Source organism: Myotis myotis, unplaced genomic scaffold (assembly GCF_014108235.1).
Source record: "Myotis myotis isolate mMyoMyo1 unplaced genomic scaffold, mMyoMyo1.p scaffold_m19_p_4, whole genome shotgun sequence".
In the NCBI taxonomy this organism is placed as follows: domain Eukaryota; kingdom Metazoa; phylum Chordata; class Mammalia; order Chiroptera; family Vespertilionidae; genus Myotis; species Myotis myotis.
The window spans coordinates 124,327,099-124,348,939 of record NW_023416346.1 but is presented as its reverse complement, the minus strand read 5'-3'; the positions used below and the strand labels follow the sequence as shown (position 1 = coordinate 124,348,939).

The following is a 21,841-nucleotide window of genomic DNA, read 5'->3' as shown; positions in this document are numbered from 1 at the left end:
AGTGCTCACAAGAAAGGGAGACAGACAGACACACACACACACACACACACACATCTCAATAAAGGGGACAGACAGACACACATCCCTACCCAGGTTCTAAAAGAATAAAACAAATTTTATTTTCAAACTTTATTTTCTGCAAAGCCAATCAACAAGTGTTGGAGGGGAAAAGTGTAAAAGTTATTCTTGCATATTTGGGAACAGCAAGCATTTAGTTTCAGAAAACAAGAACTTAAAATATTTTAATCAAAGGCAGTACCCTGCTACTTGTATTTTAAAACTGTCATGTTCTTTCTTAGCAACATTTCTTCCCTAAAAGCTACGATATGATACAGAACGCAATAGCTCACTTGAAAGTGCTAGAATCAGAAGGTAAAGAATGCCATATGCCATCCCACTTAACATTTCCTACTATACAACGCTTTTTTTGGCGCTTGATAAACCAAGCATTCATGTTAGCATTACATTCAACAGAAACATTTCTCATACTTTGAGTTTAAGATCCTTGCCCCTCCAGTTCCGATGTTGTGACATCTGACTCTTCATCATTGTAAATATTTTCAGCCTGGAGATAACAACCAAATTAATTCATAGGTATAACTCCCCATGGTTTTTACAAGACTATCTAAAAATAGCATTTAGTAATTCTATCCAGATTTTTGGATTCACGGGGCAATGTGTTTCAGTGTTGGAAGTGGACACATTTTGAGTAGTTTATTTAGAAGTTATCCTTGTGTTTCCCAACCCCCAAACACTCTAATAAATTTAATGAGGACAGGCAGGCCAGTGTATAATTCCACATATAACCCCTAGATGCCCAAGCACTATTTAAAATTATTGTTCATAAAAGGTGTTTCCCAAAAGCATTGCAAGCATCATTTCGAGCAGTGGTTCTCAACCTTCCTAATGCCGTGACCCTTTAATACAGTTCATGTTGTAGTGACCCCAACCATAAAATTATTTTCGTTGCTACTTCATAACTGTAATTTTGCTACTGTTATGAATCGTAATGTAAATATCTTGATATGCAGGATGTATTTTCATTGTTACAAATTGAACATAATTATAGTGATTAATCACAAAAACAGTATGTAATTATATATGTTTTCCGATGGTCTTAGGCGACCCCTGGGAAAGGGTCGTTCAACCCCCAAAGGGGTCGCGACCCACAGGTTGAGAACCGCTGATTTAGAGGGAGTGATATCCCTGAGGTTTATGAGGGTTGGTTAACACCTCAGTGCCTTAGACATGTCGGTCGTGTACTTAGTGCTAATTTTCAGAGTGCTTAGTATCATGTGCCCTCGTTGACACTTTCCCCCTTTATTCTTAAAAAAAAAAAAAAATAGAGAGGAAGGGAGAGAGAAACATCAATGATGAGGGAATCATTGATTGGCTGCCTCTTGAACACCCCTACTGGGGATCGAGGCTGCAACCTGGGCATGTACCCTTGGCCGAAATTGAACCCAGAACCCTTCAGTCCACAGGCCAATGCTCTATCCACCGAGCCAAACCAGTTAGGGCTCCTCCTCTATTCTCCATGTCTATGACACAACAGACATTGGATATAGAGCAGTGATGTAAAGAGCCCAGTTGAAAAGTAATCATGAAAATCAGAGCACATGCTGTGTCTACATCTGTTTTTATAGATACGTACAAAGATTTCTCCTGACTGGACAGATGTATATTTAGCTAAAAATTGTCATTAAAATGGAAAAGGTTTTTAAAAATTATTCCCTTTCTATAAATATTTGGTACAGTATACATCTAGATTTTTGAAATATTTCTATTATATCAGTAAATCTCTCCTTTACAAGATAGTTATTTAAGAGAAAAGATATTTTAGCTCACCATTTGCCATATCTGCATGATGTTATCCTCAGACACCGAGCAAATGACCCATGGCTCATTGGGGTTCCAGCTGAAGTCTGATATCTTGGCGGTGTGTCCTCCATGAATAAACTGTTAATAGGAACAAAAAAGGCCTTGGTTTCTTATCTTTTGTTAGAGCATCAGTCTTCCAATGGCAGGGGTGGGTGTCACTGTCCTGCAGTTTGGAGGGAGGGCACAGGCTTAGTACACCACCACATAAACCTTAACCTTCAAGGGGCCACCAAGATGATTTGATTAGGAATAGGAGGGAGATGGGCACTATTGGCATCAACAAGATCAAGGAATTTTAGTTTCTGGGCAGGGAACTTAAAAATCCAGTCATTAAAAATTTTCCCCACAATGAGGAGTTACTATACACTGTTTCCCAGGAGCTGGAATTATTCTTAATGAAACATTGGCCAAAACCTACTGGGCTCTTATTTCCTATTTTCAATAAATGTCAAACCCCAATTACAACAACCTCCAAGACCTCCAATTGGAAATTAAAAACTAGAATTTGAAGTTTTGGCTCATTTTCATATACATGGAATCAATGACAGAATCCAATCTGCATGTGACATTTCATCTTGCATAAGAAAGCCAACATATACCAGGAGTTCAGGAGGCCCATCTTCTGCATCTTCTGCTGATTGTTCTTCTCCAATTTTGCTATTAAGAAAGAGCATAATGCTTTTGTTATTGAAATTCTTGCAGCATGTTTGCAAAACCAGTGTCAGCCCAGAAAGTGCATCTTAAAACACACTGGACAAATATTTCTATGCTGCTATCAATTAGAGTTTTTATATTACTTGGTGGGAGAGTGGGTTGTTTATTTTTGGGAAATGGGTAAGAGCTGTTCATAATTGAAACTGCAGAATATAATTTGTTAATATTACAATTCACTCAATATTTTCATTGTAGTGTTTACTACATTAGAATTAAAAGGTGAAAAGCATGTAAGAACTTACACTTCACTCTTAAAGCCTTTTTCATTCCAGAAATGAGAAATAATAACACATCAGTACCACATATCTGAAGATATGACAACAAAGCAACTTTATAGAATGTATAAGCCAAGGAAAGGTTAAATTCCCCCTCCCTCTCTTAAAAATTTCAATTTGCAGAAAATGCCAGCAGCCTCAATAGTGAAATTGCTCTTGAGTAACACACCACTTATCAGCCCTATATCGTATCTAGCCCAAAGGTGGACTTTGCTAATAATAACTTCTGGAAAAGACAGCCAAAACATACAACCTTCTAAGTGATATTTTTTCCTTCCCACAAAACCAAGCAAACAAACCGAACGTGGGACCGCTAGACAATTAATGTTTCTCCTCTCCCTATCAAGAGTATACTTGCTAACACTGACCACTTTAATCCGTAATTTTATCTAATGTAATTTTAACAGTAAGCAAGTCATAAATGAATTTTAATAAGACATTATATAATGTGTGCAAATTTATTCTTGGCATTTTTAGGGATAATCCAGTTGCCAGGGCACCATACTTCTAAACCTTGCTGTATCACCTCATACAACCACTATGTATTTTTGTTTTAGGTTTCTAATTTTACTACTAAAATTGTTTTCAAACATACTAAAAAAATAACTGCTTTAAAGATCCTTTACATTTTAAAGCATCTATCACGTCCAGAGTTTGTTCCATAAGAACACGGAACATTAGATGTTTAGAAGTTTTACAATACCAGCATTTTATTCTGCACTGTGTTCCGTACACTGAAGGATGGGTCTACTGTCTCATATTAAGGCAGGTTTGGTTTTAATACACTAAAAACTCAGTCCACTTCAACAAAACACATTTACTATAGGTAGGAATAAAGCTATTCTTTGGTAATTGAATGGCCACTCTGAAGTCAAGAACTTTAAAAAATGGAAACTATACAATGAGCCCTAAGCACATAAACTCTCTGACAGCATGGGCTTTGCTTATCCCTATCCCCAAGTATATCCCCAGCAGTTACACAACCCATAGTAGAAGCTCATGTTTATTGAATCAATGAAAGCATAGAAGAGCAAATGGTAGAAAGTCTCTAAGACTAGTCCTGCAGATGTATGTGAGATCCCATGAGACATGAACTAACATCTTTACCACTTTCTATAGCATGAGTGTCTTCTATACAATCATTTGGATGTTACAACACAAATGCACACCTCCCTCAACTTCAATCCTGAATATCAACAGAAAAATAAAACATTGCATAAATTTATTTTACAGCTCATTTGCTGATTTACTTCTGTCTTTTGGAACAAAGATTCTTCAGGAAGGTACTTAAAAGTTACTTTAACATTAGACTTATTAAACTGGGGTTTAGCACATCGCTCTTCTAAATTTATGAATTACATAATCTTAGATTAGCATATTTATATGCAGTTTCTCATCACCAGATTCTGAGTTACCTTAAATCCCACACATTCAGGCGGCGATCAGTACCACTTGAAGCCAGAATAGTTTCATTATGTGGAGACCAGTGGACCTAGCAATACATATTTGAAAATGTAAAAAATCATCCATTCTAAGGTTTGTGGATACTATCCTGATCCTCACTATTTTCCCATGATGTGTTCTGGATCCTCATTGGCCTACAGCCCTCACCCTTCTTGTCCAATCCTTTCAAGTGCTCTTAAATGGCTCATATCCCTGGCCTGCCCCCAGGAAGGATGCACTCCCCAATATAGGGGAATTCAGCTAGGAGCCCAATCATCTTTTTCAGCCCCATAACCATCCCAAACTTTTAAAATTTTCAGTGAAGTGTATTTTGACCTATACAAATCTCTATTTTAAACATCATACAAGAAATTTTTTCACTAGAGAAGCCATCATGCAGATATACCTTAACTAAAGAATCCTTGGATTTCACTTTTTAAGCTGATCTGTTTTGCAAGACTTTTTCTTCTACTTCTGAACGAATAGTCTTTCAAAAAGGTCCAAGTTATTTCCCACTAGTTAACTTATAAAGAGCGTTTTTTAAAAAAGCAACATTCCATGCCCATGATATAAAAGAAGAAAAAATTTTAATTCCCCCCTGCCAAAAAGTTACTAAAACCTGACATAAAGACACCAGAAAACTGTCACGTACCTGGAAAATTTCATCTTTATGAGATTCAAAGGTATGGAGCTTTAGTTTTAAATTACGCAGATCCCATAAAGCTACGGTCTGAAGAAAAATAACAAGTGAAAAGGAATTCATTTTTGCACTTTCCATAAGAGTTTTAAAATGTCTGATTACTGTACAAAACAACTGGGTTTGTAAACACCAAATATGCAAAAACGTAAAAACCTTATCCGCAGAGCCAGTTGCGAGAATGAACTCGCTGTAGGGATTGAATGACAGGCAATTGACTTCAGCGGTGTGTGCATCCACCAGGTGGCTTGGCTTGGAGGTGGTATTGGATCTGGTGTCCCATCTAAAACAAAGTTACAAGGCACACAGCACACATGGAGGCCACTCGACCCTCTCCAACTTCTCAGACCTCAAGCTCATTTCCTCATCAACTCCACTCCACATCACCTCTATGCTTGCCCCTTCAGACACCAACCACACCTAGAGTTGGCAATTTAGACTTCCAACTGCTAAATGGTATGTTCTAAACGTAAGGAGAATGAACTAGGGCTGTTATTTTTGGTTTCTCATTTATTACATTCCTGTCTTAATTTACCAACTATTTCAAGCATACACAAAATATTGACAAAGCAGACAACATAACAATACCTACAACCCAGACTTGTCTAATTTCAGTATTTTTCCTTATTTGCCTCCTGTATTGGTTCCTTTGAGATAAAAAGGGTTCTAGGTTGTTGAATGCAGCCCTGTGGCCATGCCCTGATATAATCATTCTCCTCCCTCATCTTCAAAAGTCACCCTGATCTCAATTTTGATATTTACCTCCATACCAAGCATGTTTACTAAGCTGTTTTTTTTCTTTCTTAAAAGCCAATACATAACTTTTTTAAAAAAAGGAATTAAACCATAGGCCACCACAATCACTGATGGTCATTCAGGACACCCTATAACACCACCCCACTGAACTTTCAACCTTACATCATAAGCTTCTGATCATCAGCAACAGATCCAAACAGTGACTCGTGCAGCAGGTGCCAGGCCACATCCTCAACAACAGCCGAGTGGCCAGTAAAGATGGCTTTAGCATCCACAATTTTGCCTTCCTTTGGTCCTGCGTTTATATCCCACAGACAGACAGTCTAAAGAAGGAAAAAAAAATACACAAAAGCCATAAAAGATAGAATTTAAATGCTAACATCTTATTTAAAATACTTCATTAGAAACAAAACTATCTATATATATAAAAGCCTAAGCAACCATTAGGACTGAAGCACCAGAATGACTGGTCTCCAGTTGCTATGATGCGCACTGACCACCAGGGGGCAGACACTCAACGCAGAAGCTGCCCCAGGTGGTCAGTGTGCTCCCACAGTCAACCTCCCATGTCTGGCCAACCTCCCCTAGTCCCTCCCTCCATCTGGCAAACCTCTCACAGTCCCTCCCCCGGTCCGACAGACCCCATCTGGCAGCCAGTAGGCCCCAGCCCGCCTGGCCCCGATCAGGACTGGGCGAGACAGCCCCGATAGGTCCTGATCGCCAGCCAGGCCTAGGGACCCCACCCATGCACGAATTTTGTGCACTGGGCCTCTAGATTAACTATATGAATGTTAGAAATAAACATGAGGGAGTGTAATATAAACCAAAGTGAAGCTTCACAAACAACAGAGTGTTATAGGTGTAGATTCTATGATCTGATAAGCAAAAGGCAAAGAAAATACACTGTAATAGAGGCATGCATGGGGAGACCCAGCACACTGGCAGGCAAGGAACACTCAGATTAGAATTTCTACCAACATACAGGCAAGTATCTAAAATTCATCTAGCCTAGATTACATAACAGAGAACCCAGCATTTGGTATCCACTGAACAGATGTGCACGTCCTAAATATTCACACTGCATTCGGAGACTGGTAATTGAAACTAAAATGTGCCTCAATAAAAGGCAAAAGTCTTTGAACAAGCCTCTCATGGGAGAAACCACTGCAGACATCAGAAGTATGACAGGTGAATGACCCAGAAAGCCCTACTAGGCTATGAGAGGCCAGAGCTTGGGGCCTTCAGACAGACCCCATGGCATGCTCCTCAAACCCAAGGAGAGGCCATGGGGCCAGTAGGCTCTGAGAGATTAGTCTTCTTTTGACATACCATCGCACAAAAAATTAACAGGAAAGTCTTAAGCTTTATGAAAAAAAGTACTACAAGCTATAGGGCAATGATTTTCATCCAACTGTATAAAATATGAGGTAATTCCATTAAGGTATGTTCATACTAGTTCCACTGACACTGGTAATGGTTTCATCTGTTTTTAAATCACTTTCTTATCTGAAAGGGTTTCTGTAACTAAACTATTTTCCAGGAGTAATAGCTATTTTCCAAGTAACAAAAATTAATACACATGCCCTTAGTCTGTTGATACACACTCAGATTCACAATTCACATGCACTGAAGAGAAAGGAATGGGTGGAGCTCTTGCCACCACCCCCTCCTCACCTCAGAAGGATGGATCCTGCGAAGATTAGCAAGATGCCTGGCACATGCAGAGCCCTCAGAAAAAGTTAGCTATTATTGTCACTGGCAAGTCCCAGCCTGGTGTCTTCAAAAAGTACTAGCAATTAAGTAGAACCTATCTTCCCTATTTCGGAGACTTTCCCATCTACTGTGAGGAAAGCAGGAATGTGACACAGGCTCCATCAGTCCATCCAGGACTTTGAATTGTGAACCAAAAAAGGGGAGACTCTGTTCGGATGGGTGGTGGGGGGGGCATAACACACACTTTTAAAAATATTTATTTTTATTGATTTCAGAGAGGAAGGGAGGAGAGGGAGAGATAGAAACATCAATGATGAGAGAGAATCATTGATTGGCTGCCTCCTCCATGCCCCACCGGGGGTTGAGCCAGCAACTCTGGCATGTGCCCTTGACCAGAATTAAACCCAGGACCCTTCAGTCCGCAGGCCGACACTCTATCCACTGAGCCAAACCGGCTAGGGCCATAATATACACTTTCCAAGATGGCAAGAGTGACGTCCTCACTGGCCTGATTTGCTGGCCTAACCTCTTTTTTCCAGGCCATTTTCTAGCCATCATAGCAATTCTGTGTACCTTACCCAATGCCCTCCTGATAAATTCCTTTTCTGTTTAAATCAGCCAGAGTCCATTTTGATTGCTTTTACTAAAGAATCTTGACTGGGCAATTAACTACTTTCAATATTTTAAAAAACCTAACAGAAACTACAATCAATAGAAATATAAAGATCTGTGATGTGACAGACCCTGTTCGAGGCATCGGGATATACTAAGGAAGGCAAGAAACCTACTCTCAAAAAGCTGACATAAAGTGTGGCCAAATTACATGAGCTCCTGAAGTCTACCCTTGGCTTCTAGTTGGAGTTATACCAAACACTTTCTGCTTACAGTATGGAATCCATAAAGATATGGGGCCATTAAGTGGCATGAATGCTACAAACATTGATCTACAATACATTAATGAGATCTCTTTGCATTTGTATGGTACTTTTAATTGTTAAAACAATTTCTATTAAGAATGCTGAAGTAACTCAACAGGGAAAGATGTCTTTTCAACAAATGGTGGTGGGAAAACTGAATATCCATATGCAGAGAATGAAGTTGGACTCCTACTTCACACTATATATAAAAATTAACTCAAAATGGATCAAAGAACTAAACGTAAGAGTTAAAACAATAAGTCTTAGAAAACATCGGTGAGAATTTTTTTTTGATGCTGGGTTACACATGGTTTCTTAGATACAATGTCAAAAGCAAAATGACAAAATAAAATACATAATCTGGACTCAAAAATTAAATATTTTTGTGTTTCAGAGAACATCATAAAAAAAGTGAGAAGACAACCCACAGAATGGGAGAAAAATTTCTGAAATCATATATCTGATAAATAATGTATCTATCTAGAATATACAAAGGACCCTTACAATTCAACAATTAAAAAACCCCACAAAATTTAGCAATGGACAAAGGACTTAAATACACATTTTTCCAAAGATATACAAATGGCCAATAAGCACATGAAAAAAGATACTCATTATTAGTCGTCGGGGAAATGTAAATCAAAACTGCAATGAGATACCACTTCACACTCACTAGGATGGCTATAATAAAAAAGACAGACAATAACAAGTGTTGGTGAGGGCATGGAGAAACTAGAACCTTGGTACATTGCTGGTGGGAATGTGAAGTGGTGCAGCTGCTTTGGAAAACAATTTGGCAGTTCTTCAGTAAGTTAAACATAGAGTTACCATATGATCCAGTAATTCCACTCCTAGGTAATTAGCCAAGAAATGAAAACACATGTCCACACAAAACTTGTACAAAAATGTTCACAGCAACAGGATTCAAAATAGCTCCAAAGTGGAAGAAAGCCAAATGTCTAACTGATAAATGAATAAAACTATAGTATATCAATATGATGAAGTATTACTCAGCTATAAAAATGGGAGTACTGACATATGCTTCAACACAGATGACATTATGCTAAGTGAAGGAAGCCAAACATAAATGGCCATATTTATTACCATTGCATTTGTATGAAATATTAAGAAGAGACAAATCTATAGATAGAAAATAAATTAACAGTTGCCAGGAGCTGTGAGGAGGAGGGATTGAGGAATGACTGCTTAATGGGTATGAAGTTTCTTTTTTGTGACATTTTATGAAAATGTTTTGGAATTATATAGTGATGATTTCATAGCTTTGGGAATACACTAAATCCCACAGAACTGTACACAAACAATAAACAAAACAAAATATTTATATTACTCAGGCCTCACAAATACTTCAGTTTCCATTACAGAGGTCTACTTTTACATAATAGGATACCTTTTGCATACCTTCCCTCCATTCTAAGGCAGCTCCAAAAAAACTTTGTGAAATCCTAAGACTTCAAAGGATAGTTTGATAACAACTGCTCTAAATCCTGTGAAAATGTTATCACAACAATCAGCAATATTATCTTAGAAAACCTTTCATCTATATAGTACTCCTGCAATGCAGAGCTGTCTGGCAGTCTTTAACTCTACACGAGTAGATTAGGAAGAATAGGTTTCTTACATGGTCGTCAGATGCACTTAGCAGATGTCCACTCAAATTAGAATTCCAGGAAAGACCATAGCCTTCCTTCTGGTGGCCTCTTAACCTAAGATCAGGATTACATTCTCCACTTGGGTCTAAAGAAAAAAAGAAGTGCATTAACTACTGATTATCGGTTTACTGGAATTGGTAAGAGCAAAGCCTCACCTGAGTGAGCCATAATATTTATTTATGCTTGGCATAGCACTGCATACACACAAGGACTTGGTCTGACCCAAAGCTGCCATGGAAAGCTATTCTCTGTGCTTCATTCCAAATACTCAACGCAAACCAGGTCTCACGACCATAAAACTAGTTCCTTTAAAAAACCTAGTACTAGCTCTAACACAAAATACTGAAAACTACAGCTATTCTACAAATTTGTGCAATGACAAACCGCCTCGCCTCTGGGTCAATTTTCAAAAACATTTTTGTAAGGAAAGAGATAACACAACAGGTCTGGTTGCTCAGTCCTTGCATGTATCTGGGGTAGCCTGTAACCATGACTGACCCTGAGCCAGCTCCTGGGAATGTGACCCTCACACAAAAGTCTTCATGTCACTAAGGACGAAGTTTTATACGCCCACAGCTGTAGGGCATGCTGTGGCAGCTTGTCAAGACTTGTAGAATTGTTTGGCAAGATTCATGATGTTACCACTGCTGGGGTCCTGATTTTCCCTTACCATGACTGGTCATAGAGCGAGATGTGCCTATGTAACCAGATCTCCATAAAAACTCCAGACCCTGAGACTCCAAGGGGCTTCCCTGGACAGAGACATTAGTACATGCCCCTGTGGCTTGCTGCTAGAGAGAATGCATGCTCTCTGTGGCCACAGCAGGGAAGGACTCAGAAGCCTATATGCCTGACCTCTCTGGACTATTAACAGATCTGTATCTTTTTCCTTCTGCTTTTGCTCTATATAGTTTGCTGCCAGGAGTATAATCTGCTGTGAGGTCCTTCTGTTAAGTCATTGAAATCAAGCGTCATTACTGGACCCACAAAACAATTTTTAAACCTTGAAAAATTATAGTCTAGACTAGTTTGAATGACTTTGAAGCAGTTATTTGGAATCAAGCAAAAGTGGTCAAGTAATGACTTGACTTTTACCTGGTTTAGCAGGGTGCTTTGTATAGTCGAAAACCAGCACATCAGAAGATGGTGTCTTTGTAGCAATGATGTGAGGATTCTGCGGCATGTAACGAGCACGGTTTACTTCTCCTTCGTGATTAATTTTAATTTCACATTCAATTTTTCCTGTTACAGAACCAAAGCCACCAAATTCTAATGTGAGAAGAAAGAAATAAACACATACACTTACAGTTAAAGTCCACAAATCAATTTAATCAACCCAGATTTTAATATGACAGAATACAACACAAATTGATGAGAGAGAACACCAAAGTGTTGGTTTACTTGCCACTTGGAATTAATTTCCTCTCAAAGTCCATTTATATTAGAAAATATTGAGAGCTATTTTATGCAAGTTAATTCAGCTCCACCTTCGATTCAAAACAATTAAAAATTGAAGATGATGTACTTATTCACTAAAATTTAAATAAGCAAATAATAAACACACTTCAACTTTTTAGTGCAAGTACGACTAATTCAGAAGTGCTGCAGTGAATTAGCATTTTAGGTTTCATCAAGACACGGAAGGCTTTACCCTCAGGAGTATAAACTCCTGAGTCTGAAGTAAAAAATATCCTCAAATAGGATATCCATGCCTACTAACTGTCACCCAAATCCAAGGAACACATACATGCTAGTTCCACCAGCATACTTGGTTCAACTGCTAGTGGAGTGCCAACACTAAAACGAGGGGCCTTAACCTTTCTATCTGGTGTGGGAATAAGACTATACTGTAAAATAGTTTTAAAAAGGCCCTAAAAAAGTAACAAAGCTACATAAAAAGTAATGCAACGTCTGGGAAACAGCAAGATGGTAGCAGAAAGAATACAAGTAGAGAACATTTAAGCAGATAACAGCAAACAAGAACACTTTCTTTTTTGTGTTCATAGATAAAAACTTGAATTAGTTGCTGACACAAAAAGTTCGGGAGGCTTCACATTATAATTTTTATTTTTTTTCCTGACCTAGCTTGCTGCTTCTTTGCACATTCCTTTTTAGCTCACCCTGTGTCTCTGGTAATGAGAATATTCACTCAAATGCCCAATGGAGCCAGGCAGGTAACAAGTTAAACAGACTGGGTGGGACCTGGTGAAAACACGCTGAAAGCAGTAAACCATTTCTCAGTTTCAGCCAGCTCTTTCGATGTGGGAATGCTTCATGAACATTAGCTCCCATGGCTTCATACCAGAATTTAGCCACTCTTCTCCATGGCAAACATTAGCTTACTATTTCTGTGTAGCTGAAAATCATCTCCCATTCCACAACTCCTCCTCTCACACAACCACACGAAACCCTCTATTTCACTCTCAGCATTTCCCTTGCCCATCTTGTCACTGGAAGAAATGTGCCAAAGAACTCTTACCATTTGCAACAGCATGGATGGACCTGGAGAACATTATGCTAAGCAAAATAAACCAGTCAGAGAAAGATAAGTATCACACAATCTCACTCATATGTGGAATCTAATGAACAACATAAACTGATGAACATAAATAGATCCAGAGACACAGAAGCATGGAACAGACTGACAAACCTCAGAGGGAAGGCAGGGGAGGATGGATGGGTGGGTGGGAAGAGATCAACCAATGTACTTTAATGCATACATGCATAACCCATGGACACAGACAACAGTGTGATGAAGGCCTGGGGTTGGGGGGCAGGGGCAGGCTGAGAGGTCAATGGAGGAAAAAGTGGACATATGTAATAACTTTCAACAATAAAGATTTTAAAAAAGAGAAATGTGCCTCCCCCTTCCTAAGACTACCCCTCCAGATTATTTCACCTCCTATCTCCTGAGAGCCTGCTCTAAACGTGCCCCTGCCCCCATGGACTGAGTGGGTTCCTTCTAACCTTTCTTCTATCAAGATATTCAAGTTTTCCAGCTCCTTTAGATACAATCCAACTACCTCTTAGAAGAATGAATAAACTGATGTTTAATCATAATGAAATACTATACAGCACATCAACATGATTTACACACACATTAAAAAATAATATTGGCCCTAACCGGTTTGGCACAGTGGATAGAGCGTCGGTCTGCGGACTGAAGGGTCCCAGGTTCGATTCCGGTCAAGGGCATGTACCTTGGTTGCGGGCACATCCCCAGTGGTGGGTGTGCAGGAGGCAGCTGATTGATGTTTCTAACTCTCTATCCCTCTCCCTTCCTCTCTGTAAGATATCAATAAAATATATTTAAAAAAAATTGAATGCCCTGGCCGGGTGGCTCATTTGGTTGGAGCACTGTCCAGTACATAAAAAAGGTTGTGGGTTTGATCACCAGTCAGGGCACACACTGGAGGCAACTGATTGATATTTCTCTCCCCCTTCCTCTCTAAGTAAAATTAATAAACATTATCTTCAGGTGAGGATTAAAAAATGTATCTATTCTTTAAAAAATAATATTAAATGAAAAAAGCAAGCTGCAAAAGAACATTATGTGTATTTACTACTGCATAATAAAAATATAAACAGCTGAAAATGGCACACTAATTTCAGGACAGTGATGAATTCTGGAGAGGGAGGAATGGGATATGGGTGGTGGGACTTGAGCTGTAATGCACTATTTTCACTAAGACAAAAACCTAAAGCAAGTACTAGAAAATGGTAAAAACTATCTACTAAATCATTTTGAGGTTGTGCAGTAAGCAACAGGTCTGGTTGCTTAACCCTCGAAGCTCTGAGAAACACTGGGACCATGACTGACCCTTCACTGACTCCTGGAAACATGGATCTTAGAATGTTCTTTGTGTCACTGATGGATTGATGATTTTTGTGGTGTACACCTCGTTCAATGGACTGTGCTGTACCAGTTTGTCAGGGTTGCTGCGCACAAATATCAACATTGACGGTACACTCCCAGTTTCATTACTGGGGTCCTGAGTTTCAGTATCATGGCTGGCTGCCTGCAGGACATGATATGCCTATGAAACCAGCCCCCCATGAAAGCCTCAGACCTTGACACCAAAATGGGTTTTCCTGGGCAGAGACACTGCTTGTATCCCTGTCATTTGCTGCCAGAGAGAAAGCACATCCTGTGCAGCCCTGAAGGAGACTTGTAACAGACCTCCCGGGACTCCCTGATGCATATCTTGTTCCTGTCCTGCCGCTTCTGTTCTGTACTATTTATTGTAACAAACTTTAGCCATAAGTATAATTTGTTCTCAAGTCTTGTGAGTCTTCCCAGCAAAAGCACCAGAACTTGGTTGGAACTTGGGTGGTCAGAGGAATATCAAAGCAGGGGAATGTATGTTTGGAGGAAAAAAAAAACCACGAATGAAGTCAATAGTTTCCATAAAAATCCTCACTATTAACTGATTTAACTGGTATATATGCCTCCTGACTTTTTTCTATGCATACACCAGTCACCCAATTTATCTTGGACACTTTTCCATACTGGTGCAGACAGATTTATCTCAATTTTATAATTGCAGCACAATATTTCAAACATACACCTAATGTGTTTAACTAATTTCCTATGAACTATTATCTGGGTTTTGCTAGGTTGATCCTGATATTTCTTTCAATCCTACAAATAATGCTACTGTGAAATCTTTGTGCACCCGTGGCAAGTAGTTTTGTAGAATAGAGTCCTAGTAGTTAAACTGCTGGGTCAAAAGAGATTAGTACAAAGTTTTAGTAACATGTAATTGGAAAAAGGCTTAAGACATCAATACTGGAATATTATGGTATACCTACCACCCTTTTCGCTGTCACAGTGGGAAGCATCAAACTGTGCATCATCATTCGGAATATGGACTCGAGCAACCACGAGATGATTCTGCTCATCAGAAGTGTGAGTCCCCAGCACTAGCCAATGAAGGGCATAATCCTTTCCTTCCGGTCTGTTTGGAAAAGAAAATAAGTCACACTAATCCTACAAGAAATCAGTTGCCTCAACAATAAAGATAAAATTTAAAAAATAATTTAATTCGGTTAATCACTGATCCCTGTACTTCTAAATAATGACTTCTCACCTAAAAAATATCTCCCACTTTAACACACTACATGTTTCTGATTTCCCAATAAGAGGCAACAAGGTAGAATCGAAAGAATAAGGTGTTGGATGAGAAAAACTGGGTTTAAATCATGGCTCAAACTAAAATTAGCTATATGCAATTTCTTAAGTCACAACTTCCCTGTGGACCTCAGTTTCTTCACTTAAACGGGTTATAAGTGCAAATGGCATGATGTGAAACCCCCCTATTTACATTTATGGTGCTAAAGTTTATGAAATGGGCCCTCTCAATTTTACAGGGTGTGTGTGTGGGGGGGTGTCGTTATTACCTAGTTCTATGAAAACCAATTTGAGGCTAAAGAACCTGCTGATGCCCCTTCGCACTTTGGTCCAAACGGTGATTTTTGCATCTGCATCTATTAAGAATGGCTTTCCCCTTTGTATCATCTGAATAGCAATTTTCACTTGTGCCCATGGTTCCACTTCAGTGAGGAGGGCTGAGAAATAGGGCTCTGGACCCCAACACTAGACATGTTAGGCTATTTATCTGTTTCTCAACTTCAGTTGTGCAAAAAATTCAGTAATATATATATGTATGTGTGTGTGTGTGTGTGTGCATATATATATATATATATATATATATATATGGTTTGCTGGGCGCCCAGCATGGCTCAGTGGTTGCCTGTTGACCTATGAACCAGGAGGTTGTAGTTCGAGTCCCTGTGTGGGGGCATGCGGAAGGCAGCCTATTGGTGATTCTCTCTTATCATTCGTAGATGTTTCTATCTCTCTCTCCCTCTCTGAAATCAATAAAAATATATATATAAAAAAGGTTTGAGGGTTACTTCTAGGCATGTAATTTAGTAATAACTAAAAAACACAAAATGAAACTTCACCAAAATTTGGTTTAAAGTTAAAAAAAAAAAAAGAACAATAAATACACATACAACTCCAAGAACAGAATAAGGCCGCCACAGCCAAGTAAAAGCAGCTTGTTGGAAAAAAGACATGGATCTTAGTTGATGTATACTCAGTGGCCAAAAGTATGTAGTCACCAAGGGGGGAAAATAGGGGAAGGGGCATTTGTAATACTCTCAACAATAAAAATTTAAAAAAGGGAAATTAATTCCATTTTAGAGGAACTTATATGGGGAGGGGGGAGGCAATGCGCATGACCATTCACCCACTTATTTTTTGCTGGAAAACCACACTTAGAAAATCAGGCTCTAGGCAATGTACTTTAGTAGGACTTAGATAAAATGAAGCCTTTACAGGGAATAGTGCTCAACATGAAAAGGAAATTAAACATATCTCACGAGAACCATTTGAAAATAAATAGGAATGCTTGAAAGGAGGCACCAAAGAGCAATGTTAAGGCTGACATAAAAAAAGGAAGTGATTTGTGTTTTTTTTTATGGGGTTAAGCAGAAAAACTAAGATCAACAGGTAAAAGTTACATCACAGGATCTTTCTAAGGAGCACAGCTCCAAGATGGTCTGAGGACCTGAAAAATTTCTCTGGACTCTAAAACTCAACGATTCTGGTTTCCCAACTCAATCATTATATTGGGATTTTTCTTTTTACTGCAAACCCTTTCATCTCCCATCCTTAAAATACAAGCCTATTTTCCTGAACCAATTATTATTCTATTTCCCTCCAATACTGGATACACCTAAGGCTGCAGAAGACTAATGAGCAGCCAACATTTCTACTGCTCTGTATAGGGACAAAATACAATCAAAATCCCTTCATACCCCAAACAGAACCTTGCAAAGCACACACAGCCATCCTCAACATCCAAGAATGCAGGCTGGCTGGCATTTTCTTGCATTCCCAGAGCCACTGTAGGACCCACAACCAGCTACTTCTTCGTATGCAAAGACCACCACAGAACATACAATTTAAAGTCTTTTTCTGCTAAGTTCTTACTTACATAAAAGCAATATCTGGGATAAGAACATATGCATCTATTATCTTTACAAAATATTTACACAAAACACATTATAGGTAACATTTTAAAAAGACTTCAGTAAGTAGATTTCACTGAAATCCAAATGGACAATTATTCTACCCTCCCTAACAAATTATTTCTGAATAGGAAGGGGTGGAAGAACCAGCATCAGTCACCACTTACTGTATACCTTACTCTGCACCAGCACTTTAACACGCACGATTTTATTTAATTCTCTCAAATGTAGGCAGTCAGCATGATCAACACCTCCATTAACAGACCAGACAAGTGGGGAATAGAGAGACTGACCAACTTATACTAATTCACAAAACTACTAAGAAGTGGTGGTGGTGGTGGGGGGGGGGGCAGGATTCAAACTTAGGTTTGAATCATTAAAACCCCAGCTCTCCTAGAGTTTGATTAATCCTCATTAGATTATAAGCTCCATAATACTAAAGTTTAATGCCCTTCTAAGTTCATGTCCAAGTTCCTACCAGAAAAAGTCCAAATATGTGAGAAAGGTAGTCTAGTGCAGGGATTGCTTCAACTCTGGGGCTATATGTTTTGGTTTTGAAAGTCCCCTCCACCACTTGCCACCTGTGTGATCTCAGGCATGTTAACATATCAGCCCCCAATTCCACATCAGTGAAACAAGGATGATAAGAAGTAATCAAAGTACTTGTTTTTAATAGTAAGCCAAAAAATAAGACATAAAACTCTATAGATGTATCAGGCTCTGCTCTAAGAGCTCAGTAAATGTTAGCAATTGTTACCAGAGAAATTTTAGAAATAGCTAAAAGGAACACTCTCATGAAGACCAACAGTGACCTCAAAGTGTATTCCATACGATAAGCGACTTTTTCAGTGAACTGCTGCTAAATTCTTTTCCCTTTTGCCAATTAAAATATATTCATTTTGGGGGCTGGTTACATGGGTGTGTTACTTTGAAAAATTCACCAAGCCATATACTTATGATTTGTGCATTTTTCTGTACATATGATATTTTTCAATAAAGGTGAAAAGAAACCCATTCCTCTGGGCTCAAAGAGATGCTGTTCTATATTTAAGCCCAAGAAATGTCAAATAAATCTGCTGCTTCCTGCAAACATTAATCTCACAACAGATTCTCCTATTTTAATGTCATACTTATACCTCAGAAATTATCTCATAAATCACTTAAGTTAGTTTTGACAATAAGTCGCCTGTCACCTCATCCAAGGACTAAATTGATTACATGCTTACGTTCTATGTATAACATTCCAAAAGAAGGAAATTCAGGACAACAGTTAAATTTGTGCAAAGTAAGTTGCCAGGAACCCTTACTTAGTCACTTCAGGAAGCCACTGAACCGTAAGACTCGGCCACTGAAGAGCATGGGTCATAACCAGGTCATACAGAAACGGTGTATTCTTCTTCCAGATTTTATATTCTTCATTGATGACACGCTCCTCCACAGTATCTTCAAACACTGAAATTTGGAGAAATTAAGTGGCTAAGAGGGATCGAAGTCAGAATCTGTACAGATACTGGAGGTCACCTCGAGATGGCCACACCTTATCTACTCTTTCTCTTTACCTCTAATTTGAACACGAACAACTAACCGCCCTTCCAGAGCGTGCAGAGAATATTAACACCAGGAAGCTGGGTTTTTTTGCACTTTGAGATCAACACCGCCTGCGTATACAAAACTGGGTAATTAATTACACAAACACTGAAAGTGTTTTGCTGGTTACAGCTGTTCGCACCTGTTCTAAGATGACGACCCCTATGTAGAGGGGCTCTACGACCCAACCGAGGAGACGAATCCACGTGTAGCAGAAAGCTATGGACCCGCTCCCCCCATCCCCCACCCAGTGAGGCCTCCACTGCCACGAAGCCGCCGTAGGCCGGCGGGTTCCAGAATCCCCCGGACAAGGGCCGCGACCCCGAAGCGATTGGCGCGCGCGCGTGAAAGCAGCCGCTGTGCCCGCTTTCAGGCGGCGAAGGCCGCCTCCGCTTGGGGGCCGAGGGCGCCTGAGGGAGAGCCGCAGCCGGAGCGGGGGGAGGGGATTGGGAGGGGGGGGGGGAAGGGGCTCAACTCACGGCCCCGCACTCGGCTCCGGAAGTGCTTAGAGCCCCGAGTGCCTCAGCCGCGTCCCGCGTAGGCCCCTGAAGGCGCGCGCCCAGCCTCGCGCCCGGCCCCGCCCCCTGCCCCGCACGCCAATTCGCGCCTTTCTCCGGCGCGTGCCGCGGCCTCGCGCGCCCGCCGCCCCCCGCGGCCCTGGCGCGCGCCGCCCCGCAGGGCCTCTTACTCTCTTTACTCGCCATCTTGAGTCGGGTCGTTCGCCCCTTGCCGCCGCCTCAGACTCCCCTCTCTAGTAAAGAGCAGCCCAACAGCAGGCGCTCCTGCCTTTCCCAGGCGTGCCACACGCTGGGAGCTTTCGAAGCCTGAGCTCTGTCTCAAGGCCTGGGTGCTCCCCAGACGCCGCGTCCTTCTCTCCTGCCTCCTCCCCGCTCGCGGGTACCGAGGACTGAGCGCTCTTCTCTCTCTCCAAACTTGGAACGAGACTTTTCAACCCGCGCCTTCCAGCCCGCCCAGGCAGCTGAGCGCAGGCGCATCCGCTCTGGGAAAAGTAAGCGGCGGTGGAGGGGCGGGCCTGGGAGCCGATGGCTTCTTTGTCTCCACCAATGACGTTCGGCAGGCAGGTTTTACGCGGCGTTCGGAGGCGGGCTTCTGGAGGATGGGCGGGGCGTTTCACGGCAGGAAGTTGGTGAGGCGCAGGCGCAAGGACTCGCCCGACGCTCCCAGGGCTGGGCGCGGGGGCGGAAGGGGGGGGGGGCGGGGGTGGGGCAAATGGTGGCTTAGCTTGCAAGCTGCGCGGGGGCTGGGAGCCCCCGGAGGCGAGCCCTGGAGCCGCGGGGCGTGGTTGCTCGCCGCAGCTCTAGCGGTGGGGGGTGGGGGTAGGGGATGGGAATGGGGGCAGGGAGGCTGCCGCCACTTAGCTAAGCAAAATCTCGGAGAGAAGAAAATGGTTTCTAGTCTCGAGAGATTATTGTGCCCTTAAAGTCTACACGATAATCACGGGCATGCAATTCTGTGCACTCCGAAAGGTTTCCCTCCCGCCGATTCGCCTTTCCTGGAACCCAGTTGAACTGAGGGGGGCTTTATCTGAGGCAAAGGGGTCCTTTTGCGGAGGCCGTGGGCGTTTTCAGACTGCAAGACGCTGGGCCTCCCTGTTAGGCTAAACCTGCGGCCTGTGCTAGTATAGGCCGCCAACTGGCCCGAAGCTGACTTGAATTACATTTTCGTTTGTTCACACATTTGGTTCCTTCAGACGAAGATTTGCGGCGTCTTTCTGGTCTTCAGGAGATTTTCGTCCCTAAGCACTGCTGGCTTTCTTATCTCAGTCCCAGCCCAGGCCCCGGCCCCTGCTGAGTCATTCTTATCACCTGCGGGGGGGGGGGGGGCGAGGGGGAAGGGTAGGGCGAACCCACCCTAAGCTGTCCAAGCTGGGTAGAGCTGCTCTAAGCTAACCCGGGCTGGCCTGAGCCGGCTTTGCCCGGGAACTTGGTAGCCCCTGAGGAGTGCGTTGGGGTGAGGAGAAAGCGGGCTGCAAGGCCAAAAGGGCCAGAAGCAGAGAGGGCACGGGATCGGGGGACGTGGTCGAGGTGCTACGTGCAAAGGGGACCTCAGTCTACAGCTAGACTCTGAGAGAGGCTCTCCCTGCAAAAGCACCTCCCAGAAAATTTGCTGCTTTAATATTTTCCAAGTGTCTTCATGCAAGTGACCGTGGTGATTCTCAAACGAAATCGTGCAGTTGCCGCTGTGATGTCCACTTTTCTAATCGGGAAACAAACCCAGATATCATCCTAGTCGGTGGCAGAGCCACTCATGTTACTTTATATAGAAATTTACCGTGTGGTGTCTCTGTTTTTGTATACCGTACAATTCATATTAAAGCTCTCTCTGCCTTCCTGTAGGGCCCTGGAATGTTAGAGACCAAAGCTGGGGAGGGGAGGAGCTGGAGAGGGAAGAGAGTTGGAAGGGTGTTTAAACAAGACAGCCCTCATGTTCTAGGACACTGGTTAACAATGTTTTTCTAAAAGGAGCCAGATCGAAAACATTTCAGGCTTTGGGGGAAACTACTCAAAGACAGTAGCCCTAGAAAATATGGGTGAGCCTGGCTATGTTCCAGTAAAACTTTATAGACACTGAAATTTGAACTTCATATAATTTAAACGTGTCACAAAACATTCTTTTGAATTTTTTGAACCACTTGAAAATGGAAAAATCATTCTTGGCTCACGGGTCACACAAAAACAGGTGGAGGGGTAGATTTAGCTGGAGGGCTGTAGTTTGCCCACTTTGTTCTGGAATAATGGGAACCTCCTCATGTGCACAGCAAGAGAAGGCTTGGCAGAGGATATCCAGTCTTGCTTGCATATATTTTACTTATTTCTGATAGGTGGGCATGATTTCCAAAATCTGTTAAGTGTTTAAAGGATTGGAAGAAATCTTCCAGACGATACGGCTTTAAAAATCTTTGTCCATCTCACTGAGGGTAAGAGAAGGGAGGATGGAGCAGATATTTGGAAGTTTCTGAAAATATTCAGGCACTATCGTATACTTAATCTGAAAGTATGTACAGCATATTTTATTAGCTTTGGGTTTTGTTTTTGTTGTTGCTAAATTTAATCTGTAAATTCAGTTTCATTTTTTGGGGGTCTTTTTTTCCGGTCATTTTTCTTAATATAAAAAAATGTAATACCAATT

The 21,841-nt window shown here is 41.3% G+C and overlaps 1 protein-coding gene across 3 annotated transcripts; it reads right to left on the bottom strand.

The window, feature by feature from the left end:
* Positions 1 to 114: 114 nt before the first annotated feature.
* RBBP7 (RB binding protein 7, chromatin remodeling factor) lies at positions 115 to 19,687 on the bottom strand. Of its 3 annotated transcripts, none has more exons than XM_036306127.1 (12): positions 19,380 to 19,687; positions 18,412 to 18,556; positions 14,879 to 15,024; positions 11,162 to 11,308; positions 10,036 to 10,151; positions 5,929 to 6,089; positions 5,167 to 5,293; positions 4,966 to 5,043; positions 4,286 to 4,362; positions 2,481 to 2,538; positions 1,849 to 1,959; positions 115 to 565 (listed from the first exon to the last, which is right to left on the bottom strand). In XM_036306127.1, exons 1-12 carry the CDS (start codon positions 19,393 to 19,395, stop codon positions 497 to 499), a joined length of 1,251 nt encoding a protein of 416 aa, XP_036162020.1. In that variant the 5' UTR covers positions 19,396 to 19,687; the 3' UTR covers positions 115 to 496. The 3 variants fall into 3 exon arrangements, with proteins under 3 accessions (XP_036162020.1, XP_036162019.1, XP_036162021.1); XM_036306126.1 differs by having other exon boundaries at positions 11,162 to 11,335; positions 19,380 to 19,686; XM_036306128.1 differs by lacking the exon at positions 19,380 to 19,687 and adding an exon at positions 19,171 to 19,188 and having other exon boundaries at positions 11,162 to 11,335.
* Positions 19,688 to 21,841: the final 2,154 nt, after the last annotated feature.